This window comes from Gavialis gangeticus, unplaced genomic scaffold (genome assembly GCF_001723915.1).
Source record: "Gavialis gangeticus isolate Ggan-Ray unplaced genomic scaffold, GavGan_comp1, whole genome shotgun sequence".
Classification (NCBI taxonomy): Eukaryota; Metazoa; Chordata; order Crocodylia; family Gavialidae; genus Gavialis; species Gavialis gangeticus.
In genome coordinates this window covers 22101748-22122573 of record NW_017729002.1, presented here as the reverse complement: position 1 = coordinate 22122573, position 20826 = coordinate 22101748, and the positions used below count along the sequence as shown (strand labels likewise).

Sequence of the window (20826 nt, the reverse complement as noted above, 5' to 3'; positions counted from 1 at the left end):
CCGACGCGGTCTGATTAGAGCAGATCAGAGCAGACTCGATTAATCAAGTCTGCTGGAGTGTTCCAATCAGAGTGCTCCAGCATCTCGTGTATTCAGCATCCTTGCATTTCAAAATGGCTGTGGGGGCACTTTAACTAAAGCTTGTCAAATAAACTTTAGTTAAAGCACCCCATTGCCATTTTGAAATGTGGGATGCTGAATACATGAGGTGCTGTGGGAATTTTAATTAGAGTTGGAGTGAGGTTGTAGCCATGCAAAAAATGTCTAGGAAATATATGCAAGGCAGGAATTTTTGATAATATTTTTTACTGGACCAACTGTACAGGTGGGAGAGATGTGAGATGAGCTTTTGGGCATGAAGACCTGAGGAAGGGCAATTTGTGTTGAAAGCTTGTCTAACATCTCTCCAAACTATACAGCTGGTCCAATAAAAAGTATCACTAAAAACTTCCTGCCTCCAAAATATTGATCTCATTTTTATACACCTACAGCATGGGTTCCGTGTTTGTCTCTTGCTGGTTCATTATCACTGTTTTAGTGTAAAAGGTCTAAACTTTCTAAGGAAGCCCTTAGTCTTCCCTGCCTGACTGTCCACCAGAGATCCTATTACTATGTTTAGCTCCACAGTGCCAGGGAATTTCCCAACCCGGTTTTGCCTACATGAGAGACTAGATTTCCTTTGTACCAATATCCATCAAACACAACTGTGCCGGAGCTAGTATAAAAAAGGGTTAAATAGCTGAGACTTAGAGTTGAGAGGTTCAGCTCAATAGCTGAACTTTGCAGGCACTTTTCCATACCCCAGTGGCTGGGTTTCCAGGTCCATCAGTGAACTGTTTGCCTGGTTGATGGGACACAGGGATGTGCCAGAAAGCAGCAGAGCGCCCACCTGATTCTGCCAGCAGGGAGTAAGGCTGAGTGATTTCTTTCTCCATCAGGGTTGGTCCTCACCCAGCACCCACCATCCCTCCCAGTGAGCCACAGAAATTTCCAGGGGATTTCTCTTCCTCATCCCACTCCCCACTGGGGTCAGTCATTTGGCAGATGGGGCTGAAAAGATAAACACTATGAGAGAAAAGAAATGTTGGGAGGGGGAGGGAGTGAAGCGTTGTCCCTTTAAAACACCCCTGACAAACCCTGTACACAAAGGCGGCTTAAGGGAGGTGCCGTGTGAAAGTAGTTTTTCCTGTCGATTCCATCCCCTCTTTCTCCCTTTCCCCTCTTGGGCTTTGTGCCCTCTGTGAAGGGGCCTGAAAGAGCTCCTCCATCACACGCCTCCAAAGGGCTTAGCGGCTGAAAGCCGGATTAGCTCCTCCAGCCTTCCCCTCTGTGCTTTTCAACAATGACATCTCGCCAGCCAGCACGAACAGACGCAGCAATTAGCACCAATTAAAGGGAGAGGGCCCGCCGGGGAAGTTCCCTTCACTCAACCCAGGTTGTGGGGCTTCCCTCACAGCAGCCCCATGTGAATCCTCCACCATGTCCATCGCAGGCACCTGCCCTTCTGGGACTTCCTGGCTGAGCTGACCCCACCTTAGTTGGGGCCAGGCCTTAAGGAGCTGTGAGAAGCTGTCCCCACCAGACAGCACAGCTGTGATGGAGGGTCAGAGAGAGCCTGTGGGCAGAGGAGGCTGAGCCCCATGAGTGCTGGCAGCCAGCTCCAGCCCAGAGCCAGGGTAGGCTGGACAAGGGGCAGCTCTCAGCGCAGTCTGCAGGATAGTAGGATCTGTTTCCTCATGTGGGACATTCTTTTATCCAGACTACCTGAATCCAGGCTGAAGTGGGGCTCAGGAGCTTCTTGGGCAGGGTCCACTGCTTTGTCCTTCTTCTGTTCAGTGTCACTGACAGAGCAGCAGTGCTGTGACCATGGCACTTACAGCATTTAGTCACAGCACAGCCAGAAGTCCCCAGATTTTGGTAGCAGTCATGAAGGATGTTACAAAACCAGGGTTTCAGGTTAATAGGGTGTAGTTTCCCCAGAGTAATGCAAGGGGCAGTCTGGCCTATCATACTGAAGTGTTGATGGACTCTTTGGGTTCCACTTCATTGAATTTCTTTGGGTTGGATGCTGACAGCGGCAAACTCCCACCACTTTCCCGGAACAGTCTGTCTTCAGAGCATATATATATATTTTTTTGGTGGCATGAGAGTTTCTGGTCCCAGCTGAGTCATAGACTTGCTGATGTGGAAACAAATCAACAAAGAAATGTGAATTGTACACAATTTTTGGCACATCAGAAAAAAGGTTTAGGGTTTGAAGGTTAGAAGGAAGCATCAGTCAGTTTTATTTTTTAGACAGAAGCCAGCCTGTTTTAAAGGGCCCTTAGAAGGTGGCCACTTAAAAATACCTGCCACCTAAGGTTGCAAGGGTATCTCATTCTCCAGGGCAGGTACCTGCAGATCACAGCTCTTTCAAAATTACTGTTCCAGGCAATTTGCAAACTCTGGCAGGCAGAAGTTCATTTTTTTTTAAAGAAATTTTTCGTGTTCCAAACAAAATCAGTCAAATCAAGTCCAAATCCATGAGTCAGTCTAGAACCATAAATGGCCCTACAACTGGCAAACATCCTCCACCCCCACCAGGGGCTACAGATATTTCCAATGTCTTTTGGCAGGCATCCTACATGCAGGCCCAACCCCAGAGGCTTGGGGTTCAGCTGCCCCCAAGTTTTGCCTGCCCTCAGCCATATGGCTGCAAGCTAGGGAGGAGCCTCCCATTTCCATAAAACAGGCATTAAGCCCCAACACCTCAGTGGGTACTAAACCACGCTAGAAGAACAGGTATCCCTAGGAGGGCTTAAGGAAAACTGCCTTCTTGGACACAGATACATGGTGTTTCCCATGCCAGGTAAAGGCCAACCAAAAGAATAAGTCAGTGCAGCAGGCAGAGGTGCATCAGGGCCCATTTGGAGGCTTTTCTTGGAAAAGTAATTTCTAGGGAATTGCTTAGGACTATGCCTACTGAAAGAAGCTGCAGTGGATCACTGAGCAGCAGCTCTGTCCAATCACTAAGTAGTCTAGCCTGTTCTCTCCTTCCCTTTGCTTCTACTCTGCCAGCAGGCCAGGCTGGTCTCTCCCTCCCAACACCCTGGAATGTGTCTAGGCAGACCCCCAGTACGTGCAGTCGAGGACCCTTTATGTCGGCACCCGCTCCACTTTCCCACAAGTGACTTAGACAGACCTCGCTCAGCAGTACGTTCTGTTTGTTTCTGGTAAGAATTGGAAAGAAAAGCAGCGAGACAGGGGCTGGGCACTGCGCGTGCTCCCTCCCAGGACTCTGTGATTTGGCAGGATTCAAAGAGTTTCCTTGCAGATTAAAACTGTCTGCAGTGGAGAACCAGAGGGGACCCCCCCCCGCCACATCCACCCACCACCACTTTCCTGCTTTCTGCCTGGCATTGGTTCGCCTGCCAACAGCCCACCTGGGGTGGATCACAGAGGAACCTGAATTGCCAAGAGTGAAGGAAGCCCCTTCAATAATCCCTGGAGACGGAAAGATTGGAGTAATATCTCCGGGCTCCAGAGATTTCTATTATGATGGCATTGGCTTCATTTTCATAGGCCTGGAGCTTTTGTTTTCTTTTAACTTCCGTGACACCCTGTGAGGAGGAGGCAGGAGGGCGGAGGGAAGGCAAAGGGAGGTGAATGTTTGTATACTGGCTCTTTCCACTTGCCATGTAATAACGAGAGATAATTATTCTTGCTGGGGTTCCATCTCCGCCCCACAATTAATTGGGCACAACGGGCGTTGTATGCACACACGCACGCACGCGCACAGGAGATTGCCACATTCCTCAGGCCCCTGCTGCTGGAATTAGACTGGTCACTAAGTCAGCAGGCTGTCCCCTTGCAAGGCTTTGGAAAACACTAAGCACCAAGGGCTGTGTGGGGGGGATTAGTGGGATGCAGCTGCTGGAAGTAATTGATCTACACCGTGGTAATTCTGGAGCTCTTGTTCCCATTGTTGTTGCCACCGCTGGAGCACTTTTTTGAATGTCATACAAAAGGGAAGCCTTGCTCTTGTGATCAGAATCTGTTCTGTTTGCCGAGGAGCAAATGGGTAATATCTGGGGGTAGCTTTGATCCCAGCGAATGCCTGGGAAATGGGAAATTCTCTTGGAACCACCAAGTGGGTCAGAGCTTCATCAACCTTGGATTAAGCAACATAATAGCTGGCTGATCCAGGAAGCGAAAAGTCTAGTCAACTTGTAACACCAGTGTCTATGAGTGTCTGCTCTCAGGCAACTACTAGAGCCCCAGCCCATTTTTCAAGGACTTTTCCTTGCCCATTTCCTTTCCCACCAATCCTGCATCTACTTTCCCATCTTTTGTCTCAAGGCACCTGTCTACAGGTGGGAAATTGTCTCAGGAATCCAAACCATCTTCAAAATTGACTGGAATTGCTATGTAAACCAGGCTGTAGGTAGCCTACACTGCTTTATGGGGGTCTTGTATCTATTCAGAGAAAAACATTAAGGTTTTCTGCAGCCCATCACTTATATCTCCAGCTCATCTGAAAGCTGTTTTATCAAAAAAAACTGGTTTAAAGAAACACTTTGGAGCACTTGAACCATATATCCTAGTGTGAACAGGCCATAGGCCGCGGAACAGGGTGGGCCACCTAGGCCGTGGCCCAACCAACTTTTAGCATGTTAATTTATATAACCCACAAATGCACAATTGTCATTCCAGTTAAAGTTGTATAGCTATTTTTAACTGCATAGTTAGCTAAATTAGCGTGCTAAAAGTTGGTTGGGCCATGGCCCAGGTGGCCCACTCTGTTCTGCTGTCTATGGAACAGGCCAAAGACTTGCTTTGTCATAGTGACTTCAAACTGTGGGGACTTCCCTTAAGAGAATGACTGTGAGCAGGCAATGGCACCCTTAAAAGATTTAAGTTGGAAACTTATTGTATTGGTCCTGGAAACTTTGTGAAAAAAGGCTTTCTTCTCACATCACAGTAGCATCCTAATTCTGGGTAACACCAGCTGAACAGCCTTGCCTGCCATATTGTGGAACTTTCTGTCCTGTCTGGAACCAGGAAATGCAGGGACATACTCAATGAAGGCCTGTTGAGGTGGGAATGGTACATGAAGGCTGGTGTTGGTTCATGCCCAATAGGGCATGTTTCTCTCATCCTGAGCAGGAAGGCTGACCTGGGACCAGGCCAAAGCCCCCTTACAGACTCAGAAAGTTAACTCATGCCTCATTTTCTATACCTTTGGTGGTTCAGTGACTTACTCTGCCTTTTTTCAGATTGCTTTTTAGATGATGCAAGATGGTTCCCCCTGAGCAGGGAAAAAGGAACCTGATCAATTTAAAGGGAATTAGCTCCTGGGCAGATATTCCAGAGTCTGTTTGGTTGACAGTTTCAGAGTAGCTCATTGTTGTGTCTCATGCTCCTTGCAGGCTGTGTGCACCTTCCTTATGATAACCACCTCTTCCCAGAATGAGGAGTCAACCTCAGGCTCCTGTCCCTCTTCCTCTTCATGGAGTCAATTACTCCAAGGCTAGAAGAAAGAGAACCCCCAAACTTGCCACTGCTAGACTAATCCAGATCTGAGCTCCCCACTTCCCTCAGTTCCTTGGACACAGTGCTTTCAGTGGGAGTCCCATGGCCACCTGTGGTGAAAAAGTTGCAAAAGTAATTTCTTTCCCAGGAAGTGCTGAGGAGAAGGAGACATCCCTCTTTCCTTTTCCCCACCCCATGCTTGTTTGTGCAATTCAGTTGACAAGACACTGAACTGGAATTCAACAGACATGGGTTCTGTTCCCAGCTCTGTCACTGACCTATGGGATGACCTTGGATGAGTCACTTCATTGCTCCCTGCCTCAGTTTCCGTGTTCGTAGAGTGAGAATGATGCACTGACTCCTCTCTGTGAAGTGCTTTGAACTCTGTGGAAGAAAGGCCTTCTACCAGTATCATTCTTTATTTCTGCTACACAGTGCAATTGCAGCTTTAACATACCTAGTTGCCTCAGACTAACTTCAGGTTGCGCTGAACACTGTCGGCCTTGTCTGGATTTCAGCAGGCCCTGAGGCCTGACTCGTAGATGCCTCCCCTCTTTGCTGGGTGATAATCATGCCTGGGTCCTGCTATACAGTTCCCAGGGACCCAGGGTCCCTACATTGGATGGTGCTGTCTCATAGGATTAGCCCTTGCCAATGATTCTCAGGTAACTTTAGAGCAGGTAGAGCCTGCTGCTGCCAAGGACTAGCTCAAAAGCTTCTGTAGCAAGGCACACTCTCCCCTGTGGTGGGGCTTCGGCAGAGGGCAAGAAAGAAATGTCAATAACTGGTCACTGTAATAGTCAGTCTCCAATTCCAACCCCCCGTCTTCCTTTATCCCCAGGTTGGCTCACAATTGCATGTGGCTTTGAAGAGAGAATTCAGGAAAGGCTCTCGGGGCATTTAAAATGCTTCTTTTTAGGTCCATGCTTGGGGCCCATCAGTATAGCTATAGGTGTGGGCTTTGAGGAGGGTGGCAGAGGAACAGGACTGAATGAAAGGGATGAGTTTCTCCAAGGAGTGGGCTGTCATTACAGGTCAGCTGGGAAGAAGGGGAAGTAACTGGTGTAACTGGTGTGAGGGCAAAGCCCAGTGTTAACAACCCACCAGAACCAAATGGAATTATTCAGGTGGATTTTAGTGCTGGAAATGTTTAGTAGCCAGATGGGCCCTAGCTAATGGGATTATCCTCCAGAGTCAGATTCTTTTCCAGCCTCTCACCCCTGCACAACTGAGTTGAAAAATCTCAAGAAAAGCAGAATTTCCCATGGGATTTTGGCAATTGGCTTTGGTCCTCACCAGAACCCAGTTTCACAAAATAAATAGCAGGAAAAGTTACCTAGACTTTCTTGAATCTCAGAAGTTCAATGTGACCTTTTCTAGAAGGTATATATAATCAGTTTTCCCTGTATCCATTTACATAGACCCTGAGGCTTCCCCCAGCTCCTGCAAGGTACTGCTTGCTTTAGTGATACCATGCTAAGCTGCAGAATGGTCTGAAGCATGGCTGTAGGATTTTCTTCATAAGAGACAAAACTTATTTAGGGTGGGAGGTGAAGGGGTTTTCTAGTCTGGATTCCCCCTCCCACAGAGTGGAAGTAGAAACTATGTCCTGCCAGCATCCCAGCTGGGCGCTTCTCCAGCGAAAGCAGGGGCGTAGCTTGAATCCATTGTGGGTTTGGCAGCAACGGCTATTCTAGGGTTTCACTGAGGCTGTTCCTTTAACTAATTATTCCTAGTGACTTCCCAGACTCAGGGAGCCCTTTCCCCTTGAGTGCAGCTCAGCTGAATCATCCCCAGGGTAGGGAGCTCTCTCTCTTTGTCCCATGCCAACACAGACTCTGCCATCCACAGAGTGAGGGATGCACTCTCTTCTCTCATTTTTCCCCAGCCTTGGCTGCTTTGCCTAATGCCCTTCACCTGCCAAATGTATTCTTGGTGCATGTGTGGGCCACTCTTAGTTTGCAGTGGCTAGAGTCATTTGAAGGAGTACTAGGAGAAGCCCTCTCTGGTGGTACTCTCTCAGGCTGAAGATGGTAGATTTGTACCTTATAGACTGATATATAGCATAAGCTTTCATAAGCAGCAGGCTTTCTTCGTCAGATGCATGCTCAAACTGCCAACGTTCCTGGCACTATGGAGGAGGGGAAATCACGTGAGGTCCTGTGGAGGGGCCTGCAGGAAAGGTCAGGAGTGGGTGAGACTTTTCAAAGACACTTGGAAGAAGGAAGGAGAATTGCCCCATTTCAGAGAGTGTAAGTTTAATTAGACTATTATTACAAATTAATAGATTTTGTGATTGTTTAATTGATCATGTGATTGTTTAATTGGGCATAGTATATAAGGAAGGAAGCAAGTTACCATGTAATTAGCCCCAAACTGTGCAATTAAATTCTTATTAATACCCCAAACAGCAGGGAACATTCAAGCCTTTAATTAGCGATTAACATGAGACAGACAGAGAGCTGCATCCACATTGGCTCTTGGGATCAGTACAAGCCTAAGCCTCTGAGGAGGGGAGACTGGGATTGTCTGATTTGTTCTAGATTACTGGTACCGAGGAAGGAAGAGGAGTGTGTTGGAATATTTGCTAAATGCTGCCTTTCCTAAAGGTGGAGCTGTCTGCCCTGAGAGAATGAAGCATTAGTTAATCTTAGTCTAACCACCATCCACATGCCTTTAAAATTGGGACTCTCCTAATCTGAATGGCAGGAAACCTTCAAGCCTGGCCTCCTCATGCAGGATTTCCATCCATCTCCATGGAGGAGATTTTAAAAGATATTTAAATGTCTAAATATGCTGATAGACACCCAGTGAGATATTCAACAGCTTTAACTCTGCCCTCATTCATGATCATCTGAGTTTTCCCAGTGATGTCAGTGAGAATGATATCAAGACAATGCCCAGCAAGTTTGAAAAGCCAAGTTCATTGAATCCTGGAATCATAGTAAATGTCTCCTTCATGATTCAAGCAGTTGTGCCCTGTCACTGCTCCTTCTCTGTGTACTGCTAGCAGCTGACTGCAATACGTAGATCAATGATAGGGGAAGAGAGTGGGAATATAACTTTATCTTCCTCCTGTTATTGGCACACAAGGTTTTAATTTAATAGTGACCGGACTGCTAGTAACTGTCCCTTTCTGTGCATCACACATCTCACCCAGACTACATGGCTTTGAATACATTTTCTTTTGATGTGAGAAGAAGTTTGTCTGGCATTTTGAGAGTTTCCAAAATATGGCTGCTCAAGCCAAGGTGGTTCACTGGATAAAACACCAGTTCCATAGCCAGTGACACACAGGAAGTGATGTAGCTAACACCATGTTAGGGAACCTGGGGTCCCCAGTCTGAATAAGCAGATACTTACTAATAGCCCAGTTGACTGGGGGCAGCCTTTTGGGGGTACAAGTTCAGAGCAAGGTTTACATGTGTGCAGGATTTACATGTGTCCAGAGCAAGGTTTACACTATACACATGACAATTAATTGAGTCTGCTCCAACACGTGCCAAATAGCACAAGTCAGAGCAGAGGTCTGAGTCTGCTGGAGCATCCTAATTAGTGCGCTCCAGCAGCCTGTGCATCATGTTGACCAAGCTTTAGTTAAAGCACCCCTGCTGCCATGTTGAAGCATGGGAAACTGAATACACATGACACTGTGGGCGCTTTAATTACAGCGGCTCTCAGAGCGGCTCTAATTAAAGTGCCCTCCTCCCCTCCCCACCACAGAACACTGTGTGTAGGCACCTTTTGAGAGACAGCTTTATCACTCCATCACCATCTGAGGAGGTGTGGGAGTTTAAAATGCAAATGACAGCCCAGTCCTACTGGATTGCAGATTCTCACTGTCCTGAGCTCCTAATGCTTCTGCTTCTTAAGGGAGCAGTTTCCTCTTTCTCTCACAACTTGTTTACTTAAAAGAAAGAGGAGGCAGGTTAAATCACTGCTCTCTGACACAAAAACAAGGTGCTATGAAGCACTGCACCTTGAATAACCCTACTGGGGACCAGATTAAAGATTCCTAGGAATAATTGCACTGAACCCCTGAAAATGAGGGACTACATCTTCATTCCCAGGCAATGCTGGGATCAGTGATGGCTGCCTGAAGGAGTGACATCTTGTCCTTCCTCAACCAACAGGAACTCCACCTTACAACAAATCTGGACACAGAGGCAGAGAATAAAAGCAGAGAGTTGCTGGAGGTCTCCTCTAGCAGCTGGTGCTTGACTTTCAGTGGATGAGGCAGGGCTCCATTTGCATCTGCCTGGAAGTTCATAGAGAAATGGCATCTTCTTTAACAAAGTTATAGTGGGGGCATGGGAAAGATGATGTGGAGTATCCCAGCCTGCCAGCAGTGATTCAGGGCATGAAAACTGTCCAGGAATCTCAAGCCTCATGGTGGTGGAAGGAACTTTCAGTAAAGGCAATAACTATATACTAAGAGAGCAGACAAAATTTTAAAATGTGTTTTAACTCATGAGTTCCAAAATGCTAGCATGGATTAGGCAACTTGTGTCATCACATGTGGTAGCTGGATTCTGTCACTGTGTCTGGAATCCTGAAAGCACTTGTTTCATGATGTGAGGGTGAGACGGGGGAAATAATATCCAGAAAAGATTTGTTTCTGCCTTCAGGACTGTAGCCCAGTCAAGATATTAGGTGTCTCCAAAGAATCCACTCAAGGTTGCATAGAGGCCTAATGCAAGCCAGGACACATCTATGGGGGTTTGTTGGTACTGAGTGCTGGCAGCTGCCTAGTCAAGGTGGCTGGGTTCAGTAAAGCTGAGGATTGTCTCCAGAAACACTGAGTCCTTGTGTACGGATGGCAGGTTCCCAGCCGCCTGTGACTGGGGTCTTTTCCGGATTGGGCCAGGGTGTCAGAAAGGCAGCCAGAAACTCCTTCTGGGCTAGGATGTTGCCAGTGAGATGCAGATGAGTGCAATCATCCAGTCACCTGCTTGGTGTCAGGAACTGCTTTTAACCACTCCTCCTGCTCCTTATATTGTGAGAAGAGGCCAGGGCCAGTTACTCTCTCACTGATTAAACTGGTGGCAAAGGGAATTCCATCAAGACCAGCCAATTATTTACATGACCTTTCCCCAGCTTATTTCCACCTTGGCTCCAAACCCATCCACTTCCAACAAGAATATTTTCAATGGTTTCCTTTCCCATGAGGAGTTGTGTGGAAACAGCATATCAGCTGATAGGAGGAAGATAGGCACTATTGAATCAACTGCACTGCAGTGCTTTATAACAAGCCACCATCAGTGCAGTGGGAGACTCTCCAGTGCTGTCTAGCTATGCTATGAAGTTTCAAGGCCACAAACACCTGAGCAGCCCTTCCAGCCTGTTGTGGCTAGGTGTGTAGGATTGCTGTGATTCCCCAATATGTATGCAGAACCACAGAAGCCTTGAGTGGACTGAATGTCTCAAAGCACTGAATCAGCTAGTGATGTCAGACCATTGCTGCCAACATCATCACCATGTTCAGCAGCACCCCCTGAAGTTCTTTTGTCCCATCAAGTAAGGGACAGCTTTCCATCTGCTTCCTTATTTCCATTTGTTAGCATAGGTACCTCATGCCAGAGTGATGCCGGATGCTCTGTTACTGGTTGATAAGACCTGTTATGTTAACATATTGATTGTGCCAGGGAGGGTTTGCTTATTCATTAGTCAGTAGGGGTGTACCAGAAAGGCTTTGAATCAGGCCGTTACATCAGTGTAAGTGAGAGAAGACTCAGGTCTCTGCAAATCCAAAAAATTAGGATCTGCTCCAATAGTCCTTATGTGCAGCCTCATTAATTTTAATGGTCATATTCTGGCCTTGTCAGGTGCTTTAAGGAGGAGTGTCTTGTGGAAAGTGTTGACCTGGATAATATCCATCTGTTACCACAGCTCTTTTCATGCATAGATCTCAAACCACTCTGCAAAATGAGGCACAAAGAGGTGACATGACTCATCCAAGCTCACTCAGGAGTTCATTATCAAAGCCATGAATATCAAAGCCTGAGCCCCAGCCAGGTACTCTATCACAAGGCCAAGGCATAAACTTCATTGATTTGACTTTCAGTGAGAGTTATGGGAATTCAGCACGGTACAGGATGGAGATCCAGGTGCAGAACGGCTCTCAGGAGGAGCCCTCCAGTTGAAGTAAGCCTGTGAGAGTAGAGCTAACTTTCTTTTGAAGAGCTTGTTTCAATTTATTTTGCCCCTTTTCCTGATCCCAACCAGAACGCGAACATGCAGAATTGTGCAGCTGCTGTAGAAATGAAAACTAAAAGCAGGATCACCAACTCTTGTGATTGCTAACCATAAGACTCCTGTGATACTTGATGCTTTTGTTAAAGCTCCAGGTCCTGGAGTCATGGGATGCCTGAGAGCCAAAGCTTCTGTCCCTCATGGTTGTGGAGAAAATGTGAATTCTAATACTCAAGACCCAAAAAGCAAATGAAACAACTCTAAACTGTGTAATTGTGAAGTCCATCTCCTGCTCTTGAAGCCAATCTTATGATTCTTTTAGGACCTGACTCATGATGTTTGAACAACTGGGGCTGACAGTCTTGTAATGAAGACGTAAAAACACTACTGAGTCATTTCAGACTCCAGAGAGTGTCTTTGTGGGTTGAGTTCTGCTTTGGGGAGAAGGCTCAGGTTGATACTAAGCCACTTTTCCCACCCTTGCTGCTCGATGGTGCAGAGGCTGGGACTGAAAGCAGAAACGGGAAGGTGGGAGGTGGGGGATTGACTCTGTGGAGGAAGGCTGCTGTTTGATCTTCAGGGGGTTAAGCCTCCACAGCTTTCTTCTGTTGGCTGCTGTGAGGAATGGAGGCTGGGAACTGCCAGTGGTGGGGGGCTGGAGCTGGGGCCAGGAGGGGAAATTTCACACAAATGACAAGCAGGCCCAGCAGTTAAATCTTGGGCTGACATGTTAATGAATTTCACAGTATGCCTGGAAAAACTCTCACCCAGCCTCAATTTACCAGAGAAAGAGGGGGCTGCAGGGGAGGGGCAGGGTGCTGGGTTTAGCCGAAGGAAATCTTGTTCCCATTATCTTTTTGCGAGAGTTTTAAACAGGAACTAGCAGCACTTTTTCCTTTTTATCTCACACACGTGGATTTGGATATTTTTTTTTCTTTTTGGTTCCTGTGGCTAATAAAAGAAACAAGGGAGTGTGTGTGGGGTGTGGGCGCTAAATGAAATGAGTTCAACAACTCCCTCCCCTGGCGCTGTCTGGCTAGCAGATTGGAGACCTGGCTCTTCCTCTCCGCCACACCACCCTGGCCACAGCTGGCACCATTTGCACTCCCTCAGGCCTGGCACTGAACAACGCCAGGAGGAACTTTGCCTTCCCACCCCCACCCTCCGGCACAAAGCGGGTGGTCCTTTCAAGGGCAAGGCTGGGGCCGCCCTCTGTGAGCAGGCTTGAGGGAGGGAGGGAAGTCAAGGAAGTAACAATTATGGAGACCTGGTTTCTCTCGCACCTGGAGGGCCCAATGCTGCCTCCAATACAATCAGTAACACAGCATTTACTGATTCGGTAGAGCCAGGGCAGGGCCTGAGGGAGCGGCTCTTTGGGTGCTGTGTAGTGGCCAGCTGTGACAAGCTGGTGAGCTGGTGTGAGCTGGGTTTTTCCCTGCCTCTGATGGAGCATGAGACTGTTTCTGACTGAAGGGAAGATAAGCTGTGCTTAAAGGTAGGGCACGGTTCTCATAAGCTAATACTGTCAGCTCATGTCTCTCTGACCGAGTTTGTCTATGAGGTGCCACCCTGCTCTGCCTTCTGCAAGGCTGTGATTAGGAAACATGGTGTAATCAGGTGGTGAGGATACAGTTAGCAGATGTGAGACCTCCCTTCTCTTTCTGGTTTCAACACCAGTTTGCTGTGTGGCCTTCTGCAAGTCACACAGCTCTCTGTGCCTTTCTTTCCACACCTGAATGGGGCTAAGATAGGTACTTCACAGGAGGAATGTTGCGTACCCATGATCCCCGCGAATGGCGAAATCTGTGAATAAGGCACTGCGTTCATGAACACAGTGACCCCGGCAGCTGGGGGGAGGGGAGGCATGGCTCCGGCGGTGGCAGCGGGAACCTGGCAGCAACGAGCACAGAGCTCCCAAGGAGCTCCGGTAAGTGTTTAAAGTGTATTTAAAATGCGGGTTCGGGATTCATGAACATCTGAAACCGTGAATACCGAGGGTTTCCTGTATTCTTATCACTCCGTTGCAAGCCTCTGGCGCCATGATCAGGGTGGGATGAACCCCCTTACCCCTACTGATCCATCTGTGGGACATAGTTCCTGTTACCACCACGCCTCATGCCCCTGCTTGGCTTGGTGCCAGGGAGGCTTCCTTCTTCTATTTTGGGTAGCTCTGTGCTGTGGGTGGCTGCCATCTGTTGGTAACAGCAGTGGAGATGTAGCAGCAGGATGGCAGGTGCTTAGCTGGCTCTACTAGCCTTTCCCCTCAGCCTCCTGCCCTAACATCCTTTTTGCACTTGTCTCTGATTTATGGCAGAACTGCCCTCCCAGCTCCCTCCCCCCACATGCCCTGCTCCTCAGCAGCGATCTCCCCTGCACCCAGCCTGGGGTGGGGGCTGCGGATATTACACATCTGGACAACACATTGAAGCCGGCTGATTGTTCCCCTCCCCCAGCTCCTTGCCCATCCCACCAGGAATGCCTGTATGTCAGCCAGGAATTAAGCCATGAAAGAGCTGATGGGGCAATGAGGGGATGATCAAGGGCTCCATGGGGGGAGCTGCATCAGACACTAGGGCCTTGGTGGTTCCCCCTCCTTGTTGACTGCTTTAGGACACCATCTCCTTTTGTCTGTCAACCCTGCTCTTACCCCCCCAGCCCCCAGCTCCTCCTTCCCCTTTTTCCTCAGAGGCCCTCTAAGTTGAATGTTCCCTCCTATCCCCCTCACAATGAAAGCAGCTATCTAATAGATGGAGCTCCTGCTGGGAGCCTGTCTATGGGCGTACAAGGGCAGACACCTGCTCCTTCCATCCCTTAGATGCAGGCTGGGAGGGGCCAGGCGCTGGCTCCATCAGTGTTTTGGCAAAAGGCCTGTTCGGCTCCAGGTTGCCACTGTTGATTCTTCTCATCAAGACACAGGGTTTCTGGCTGGCTTCAAGCTTCATTAGGCTGGGTTCTCTGCTTCATTGAAGAAAGGCAAAGGAGAGGAGAGGCTGGGGAGAGCTAGCATAGGTTGGGATGAGGGTATGAGGCAAGACCTCCACTGATGTTATTTTATCAGCATGAATTTGAATCTGTTTGTATTGTGGCAGTGCCTACCAGACCAGTGTCTCATTGTCGTAGGCACAGAACAAACACGGAAGAAAAATTTATTCCCTGTCCCACATAAGAATGCATGAAACTCCAAGAAGTGGGTTTAAGGGATTCTAGACTGGAGTAACTTCCTTCTGCCACCTGCAACCTGTAAATTGCATTAATTTAAATTCTTACCAGATTTCCAAGATTTAGATTTTGATCTTGCTCCCTTTGAAGTCAGGAGCAAAGTCTTTCTGGTGAATGATGACAGGTCCTTAGATTCGTACCTATCCACCTAATGGAGGACTAATATTGCCCTCCGGCTTTCAGATCACCACCAGACTTGCCCCTCTAAGTCTGATGAAGCTTAAGCCAGAATAACCCTTTTGCTGACAGGCTGGATGAAAGATCTGCAGCCAGGAAAGTGACTTATGGGACAGTCTGAAAATGTGTAAGTTAGTCTTTGGGTCCTAACCTAAATATCCTGTTTTCTTGGTGTCTAAATTATATAATTTCAGCCTCCCTTACACATCAATAAGTGGGTGTGTGCAGGCCTAGAGAGATTGAGGGTAAATCATCTCTCATTTACAGCACTTTACACATCACCTCCTAATTTGGTCCTTAAATGGTTCTCTTCAACAATGGACCAACTTCAAAGGTTCAGTTCAGCAGCCGGATGCTTCAGTCCCTTGGGTTTCCAAAAGAGAATGAGGTCTCTACCTTTCTCTTGGGATTGCTGGCTACTCCTGCTCCTTGTCTCAGTTGTAACCTGTAAATACAGAGACAACAATAAAAAGGACAAATAAGGAGGCACTGGCAGAGATTAACTGAAATTTCCACATGTTTGGACTCTTTGTTTCAAGTTAGGGATGAAGGACTGAATTGCTTTTAGTTTTTCTGTACCGGCTATTTAAATCCTGCTTACTGATCTGTAAATCATCAGCCTAGCCAGCACTGCTTCCATAGCACTGAGCTCGAACTGTTACAAGATGTCCTACACATAGTAGTTGAAGGTGGACAGCTCAGCAATTTTATTGCAGGTACATTTTGGCAGAGGTGATGCCCACACTGTTGTGTATTTCTTAGTTTATAATTGGTTTTACCTTTTACAAAGCAAGCACCATTCTAGTCCTTTATTCTAAGAGTCCGTTGTACACAGTAGCATTCCAACCTGGCTTCCACGCTGCCCTTCCAATGTGTCTCATGCTGGATCCAGAGAGCCTGCCAAATCCTAGAAATGAGTCCATGTAAGCACCTCAGGTAGGTCTTGAGTGCATGCCTGAGACAGCCTAGGAATAGCAGTGGGCACGCATTACATTACCTATTTTTTTCTGAGCTGTCATGTGCAGAGTGGGAGTGAGTGGTTGGGTGTCTCCCTGATCCATTCAGTTCTGCTTAGACTGACAACATTTATTTCATTGGGGGTCTGGATTGAGATCCCTGGGCACTGAGGAGGCAGCAGACATCAGAGCTTTTAGCCTCATTTGTCTTCACCTGTCCTGGTTCAGGTGGGCACCTTGTTTTGGCCTCTTTGTGTCACTGTGTTGGAGCTGTAGATCATATTCTTCCAGTGGCTCTAAGTCTGGAACTTGACCTGAGTGGCCTGTGAAAGGATCTTACGCTGGGTCTGAGGGGGCAGGAGAATGTTTGTTTCCTTCCTCTGTCACCTCACTCCCTCTCCCCTCCTCCTGCAGCCTGTAACTGTAACCTGCATGCCCGGCGCTGTCGCTTCAACATGGAGCTCTACAAACTCTCCGGGAGGAAGAGCGGAGGTGTCTGCCTTAACTGTCGGCACAACACCGCGGGCCGCCACTGCCATTATTGCAAGGAAGGTTTCTACCGGGACCTGAGCAAATCCATCACTGACCGCAAGGCCTGCAAAGGTAAGGCAAGGAGAGGGCCTTTGGGTGGGACACTGTCCACATAGGATCTGTACACCCCTCTTTGCCACCCATTCTGCCTATTTTCTTTCCCTAAGCCCTTTCCTCTCCATCCATCCCTCCTCTTTCTCCCATCCATCTCTTGGCTGCACTGTGTCCTTCCTTAAATGAGGACTACTTTTTAAAATAAAATCTATTTCTTATTTGATGCAGCTGCTTACTCCCATGTGGACTTCCTTTTTCCTCCTGCCCCTCCCTATATTCCAGTCACCACCAGTTCCCTTCCTCTGGCTGGCTCTCTTCTGAGGCAGATACCTCTGCAGCTTTTCAAATGAATGGATGAAGTGACAGAGCAATCTGAGGGCAAACAAATAAAATGGAAGGTTACTAGGTGTGTCTTCTGCAGAGGAACTGAGCATGTCATCAGTGGGAGCATTTTAGTCTCTGTTATACAGACAACCAGGATGGAATACATCCATCCCTAATCTAAATTTGTATTTCTTATTTCTAATGCATCCATCACCTTAGTCTCTAGGGGTCCATATATATAAGTATATAAAGCCTCGTCTGTGTTGGAAACTTGCTCTACGGTAAGTAAATTGATTTAAAATTGATCTAGTGATACAGAGCCAACCACTAATGTAGATGCACTTAAAAGGATTTAAGTCGCTCTCAGAAGTGATTTAGATTAAAGCAAAAGATTACCACATGGGTTTGCCTGACTGAGAGTGTCCATTTTAGGAGTTTGTTCTGCTGGCACTTATTGTTTTTGGTTACGCTGATCTAAGTTTTCTAGTACAGAGCCACTGGAATGGCCTGATTTTTAAGAGATGTTGAGCACCCATGGCTCCTGTTAATTTTGCTCCTGTTAATTGCAGCCAAAGGTATTGGTTTACCACCACTAGAATCAGCTAAGAACCATTTTGGATTCAGAATTACAGCCTGATTCTGTGAACTACCTGGAAAACACCAGTTCTTTTGGGATGTGGACCTCTCCTTACCTTGGTTTTAGCTCTGAGTTTGGCAGTGCTCTGGAACCAAGCTGAGGTTAAGCCTCTTTCTTCACTCAGATCCCTCCTTAAGCACACTTCCTCCATGAAGCCTCATGAGTGACAATAGTTCCATGAAGGGAAGTTTGCTTCACATAACAAAAGACACAGCTTGCATCACCCTGACCATCAACAGAAACATTATTCATCTGGACTCAGATCCTGGCCCCATTCAAGTCAATGGGTTTTGCAATTGACTCCACTGAAGCCAAGATTTCACCCCTAAACTCTTTGTCTAATTTAGGATGGTGACCTTCTTTTGGAAAGGAGTGTGGCTTCCCCTCTGGCATGTAGCACATTGTAATAATAAAGGAAGTATGTATCCATTGCAAAAGAATGATGGATTATACATCTTAAGCCTGTGGGTGAGCACAGAAAGCTTTACATATTAAGGAGAGACAGCTCAGAAGGTATCTATCTCATCTGCACAAGTTAGCCAGCTTCTGGGATCAGATTGGTCTTCAGCTTTTTAAGTTCATTTCTTGTTTCAATTTAAAAAAATAAAATACTTTTCTACCTACAATTACCATAAGATGGGCAATACATTCAGGGCAGTCTGCTTAATGCTTCGTCCAGCTACCAGCCACATTTCATTAGTTTCCTTGGGAAAGCACTTGGAGCATCTTTACATGTGCTGAAGGGGGAGGGGGAAGAGGCGTTAATTACAGCCACTCTAATGAAAGTTCCCCCCCCAGTGTCTTGTGTATTCAGCGGCCCATGCTTCAAAATAGCAGTGGGAGCACTTTAACTAAAGCTCGTTCAAAGAGCTTTAATTAAAATGCTCCTGCTGCCATTTTGCTGAATACATGAGACATGGAGACTGCTGGAGTGTATTAGTTAGCACACTCCAGCAGACTCGATTAAAGGAGTCTGCTCCAATGTGCTGTAATTACAGTGCGTTGGAGCAGTGTCTCTGCACATCTACAGGCACCCTTAGGTGCTCAAGGTAGCAATGGAAAAAAGCATTCTCTCCCCTAGCTGCCAGTAAGGTTTTCTATACAACTAGAACAGAGACATTTCAAAATGAATCTGGAAGAAAAAATCCCCCTATGATAGCTCACATTTTCCTTCTGTCTCTTTTCTTCTGGGTTCTAGAAGCTGAAATGCCCTAGCATAGAGCTGTCAGCCAGGCTTTTTTTTCAGTATTTCAAGGCTAGTTATCTATATGCCAGAGATGCAGGACACTGTAAAGGAGTTTTGGTTATGCATCCAAGCCAAAGTGGCTGTACTATTCTGAGGTTTGCCTTGTGCTACTTACTAATTCCCAGGATGGTAGTAGAGGTAGTGTCTAGCCTGGGAGACTAGGGGCTTCTCTGATTTTCAGACCTTGATGTCTGTGCCAGATGATAGTGGCTAAGCATCTGCTCTGGGAGTGACCCTCCCATCCTGTACCTGGCTCTGGGGTGCCAGAGTGGATTGTGTGAATCAGTGCCTTGGTTTGCTTTTTCTTAAAAGCATTGCAGGTCAAAAGCAGCACTAGACTGAAAAAGCTCTTTTGATGTAAGATGTAAGATCAGCCTGCAAGCAGTGACTGCTGGGTAGCAACAGAATGAGTTTAAAATATACACATTTGGCCCGTGAAGGGTGCCCTCCTAGCAGATCATAATAATTTCTAGGTATGACATATTTGTAGCTTACTGTAGCTTGTCCATTGAAGATGTGTTTGGGATCTGCATACTGCTAATCCAGGCTGCTAGGCCTCATATAGAAAAATTACTCCCTGCCCCACCTCCCACCCCCTTCCCCCAGGGATTTAGCCGAACGTGGATGTGGAGAGGAGAGAAACTTCACAGTTTTAACAAGCGCCTCATAAAGTGAAAAGCAGCAGCGGCAGAAGGAGCACAGCAGAGGCCAGGTCTGGCACGGGGAGGTGAGACCTGCCTCACAGCCAGGTCATTAGGAAACGGAGAGCTAATCATTTTTAATAACCCGAGCAGCTGAGTTGGCAGGCCGCCGTGCATGTGCGTCTCACCTCGGCAGCCAGCTTTCCCCCAGCCTGGGGATTCTGTGCTCCCTCCAAAGTGCCATTAGCCTTTCAGAGACTTGCCGTGGCAACGGCCTTGGAAACAGCACCCCCCTGCTGCCCCATCTAGCCATGAACACATTGCGCTGAACATCTTGCATCAGAAAAAAGCATGAGTCCCCTCCAGGAAATCACTGCAGGAATGGAGTTGGAACTGGGGGGGGTGCATTGGTATGGCATATGATCTGTAAATGAGCACCACATCTCCAGAAATTAATTCATGGAGCGTTTGCTCACTGATTTTGCCAAGGGGCAGTTTCCTTCTCTACGGAGAAGTGGGAGTGACTCCCAGAATGCTATGGGGGACAGGTGAGTACCTGCATTCCCCACTTCTGGACCGCTATAGCATGTCTCCCTGGCCATCATGTTCAATAGATTTGATGTTACCCAAGCAGTGGTCATCATGCAGTAGCTCTGGAACAAAGAGAGGCCGAGTGTGCTGGAGGCTTGTGACACTTTTGAGGGCACATTTTTGGGGGAGAGGAGTTGGGAGTGGGTCAGCCAAGCTCCTCCTGCCCCCAGTGTTTCCATGGCATCAAGGAATGCCATGCTGAGACCTGACGCACAGCTGGGCCTCAGCACTCAGGCACCTACTTCCCATGTGAGACCCATGAGAGACCCCCTCCCTTAGCTTTGCAGGGCTTGGGCATAGTCCTTCCTGATGTACCATTCAGCCTAGTGCCTTCCTCCCTCTCAGCTGTGTAGGGAGGAAGGGACTGCTTGGATCTCTATGTTAGGGGTTTCACATTGAATTTGAGGATCCTAGTGCCATAGCTTTCATGCACCAGGGCCCTGGGCTGCCACTGAGTGGTGACAGTTGATGGATCCCACTGCACGGCAAGAAACAGTGGTGATGCAAAGGGGGTGCAGGTACACCCCCTGAGAGCACTGGTGCACCCCCTCACAGCAGCATTCCCTACTTAGGTGCCGGATGGTGGGCAGGTGGGAGCACTGGTGCCCCTCCTGAGAGCGCTGGCTAGGGAGTGGGGGCGCCAGGAGAAGCGTCGCTGGCACTTCCGCGTTGGTGTGCACAACGAGTGGGGGGACCCTCCCCAGTCACTGACTGACCGCTGTGGGGGCAAGTGCACCCCCCCCCCCC

General features: G+C 47.8%; 1 protein-coding gene across 1 annotated transcript in view; it reads left to right on the top strand.

The window, feature by feature from the left end:
- NTN3 (netrin 3) overlaps positions 1-20826 on the top strand; it is a 122353-nt gene that overhangs the window by 40617 nt on the left and 60910 nt on the right. The window contains exon 3 of the mRNA XM_019507652.1: positions 16470-16658. Within this exon, the coding sequence (XP_019363197.1) occupies positions 16470-16658 (189 nt within the window). The remainder of the gene's footprint in view (positions 1-16469; positions 16659-20826) is intronic.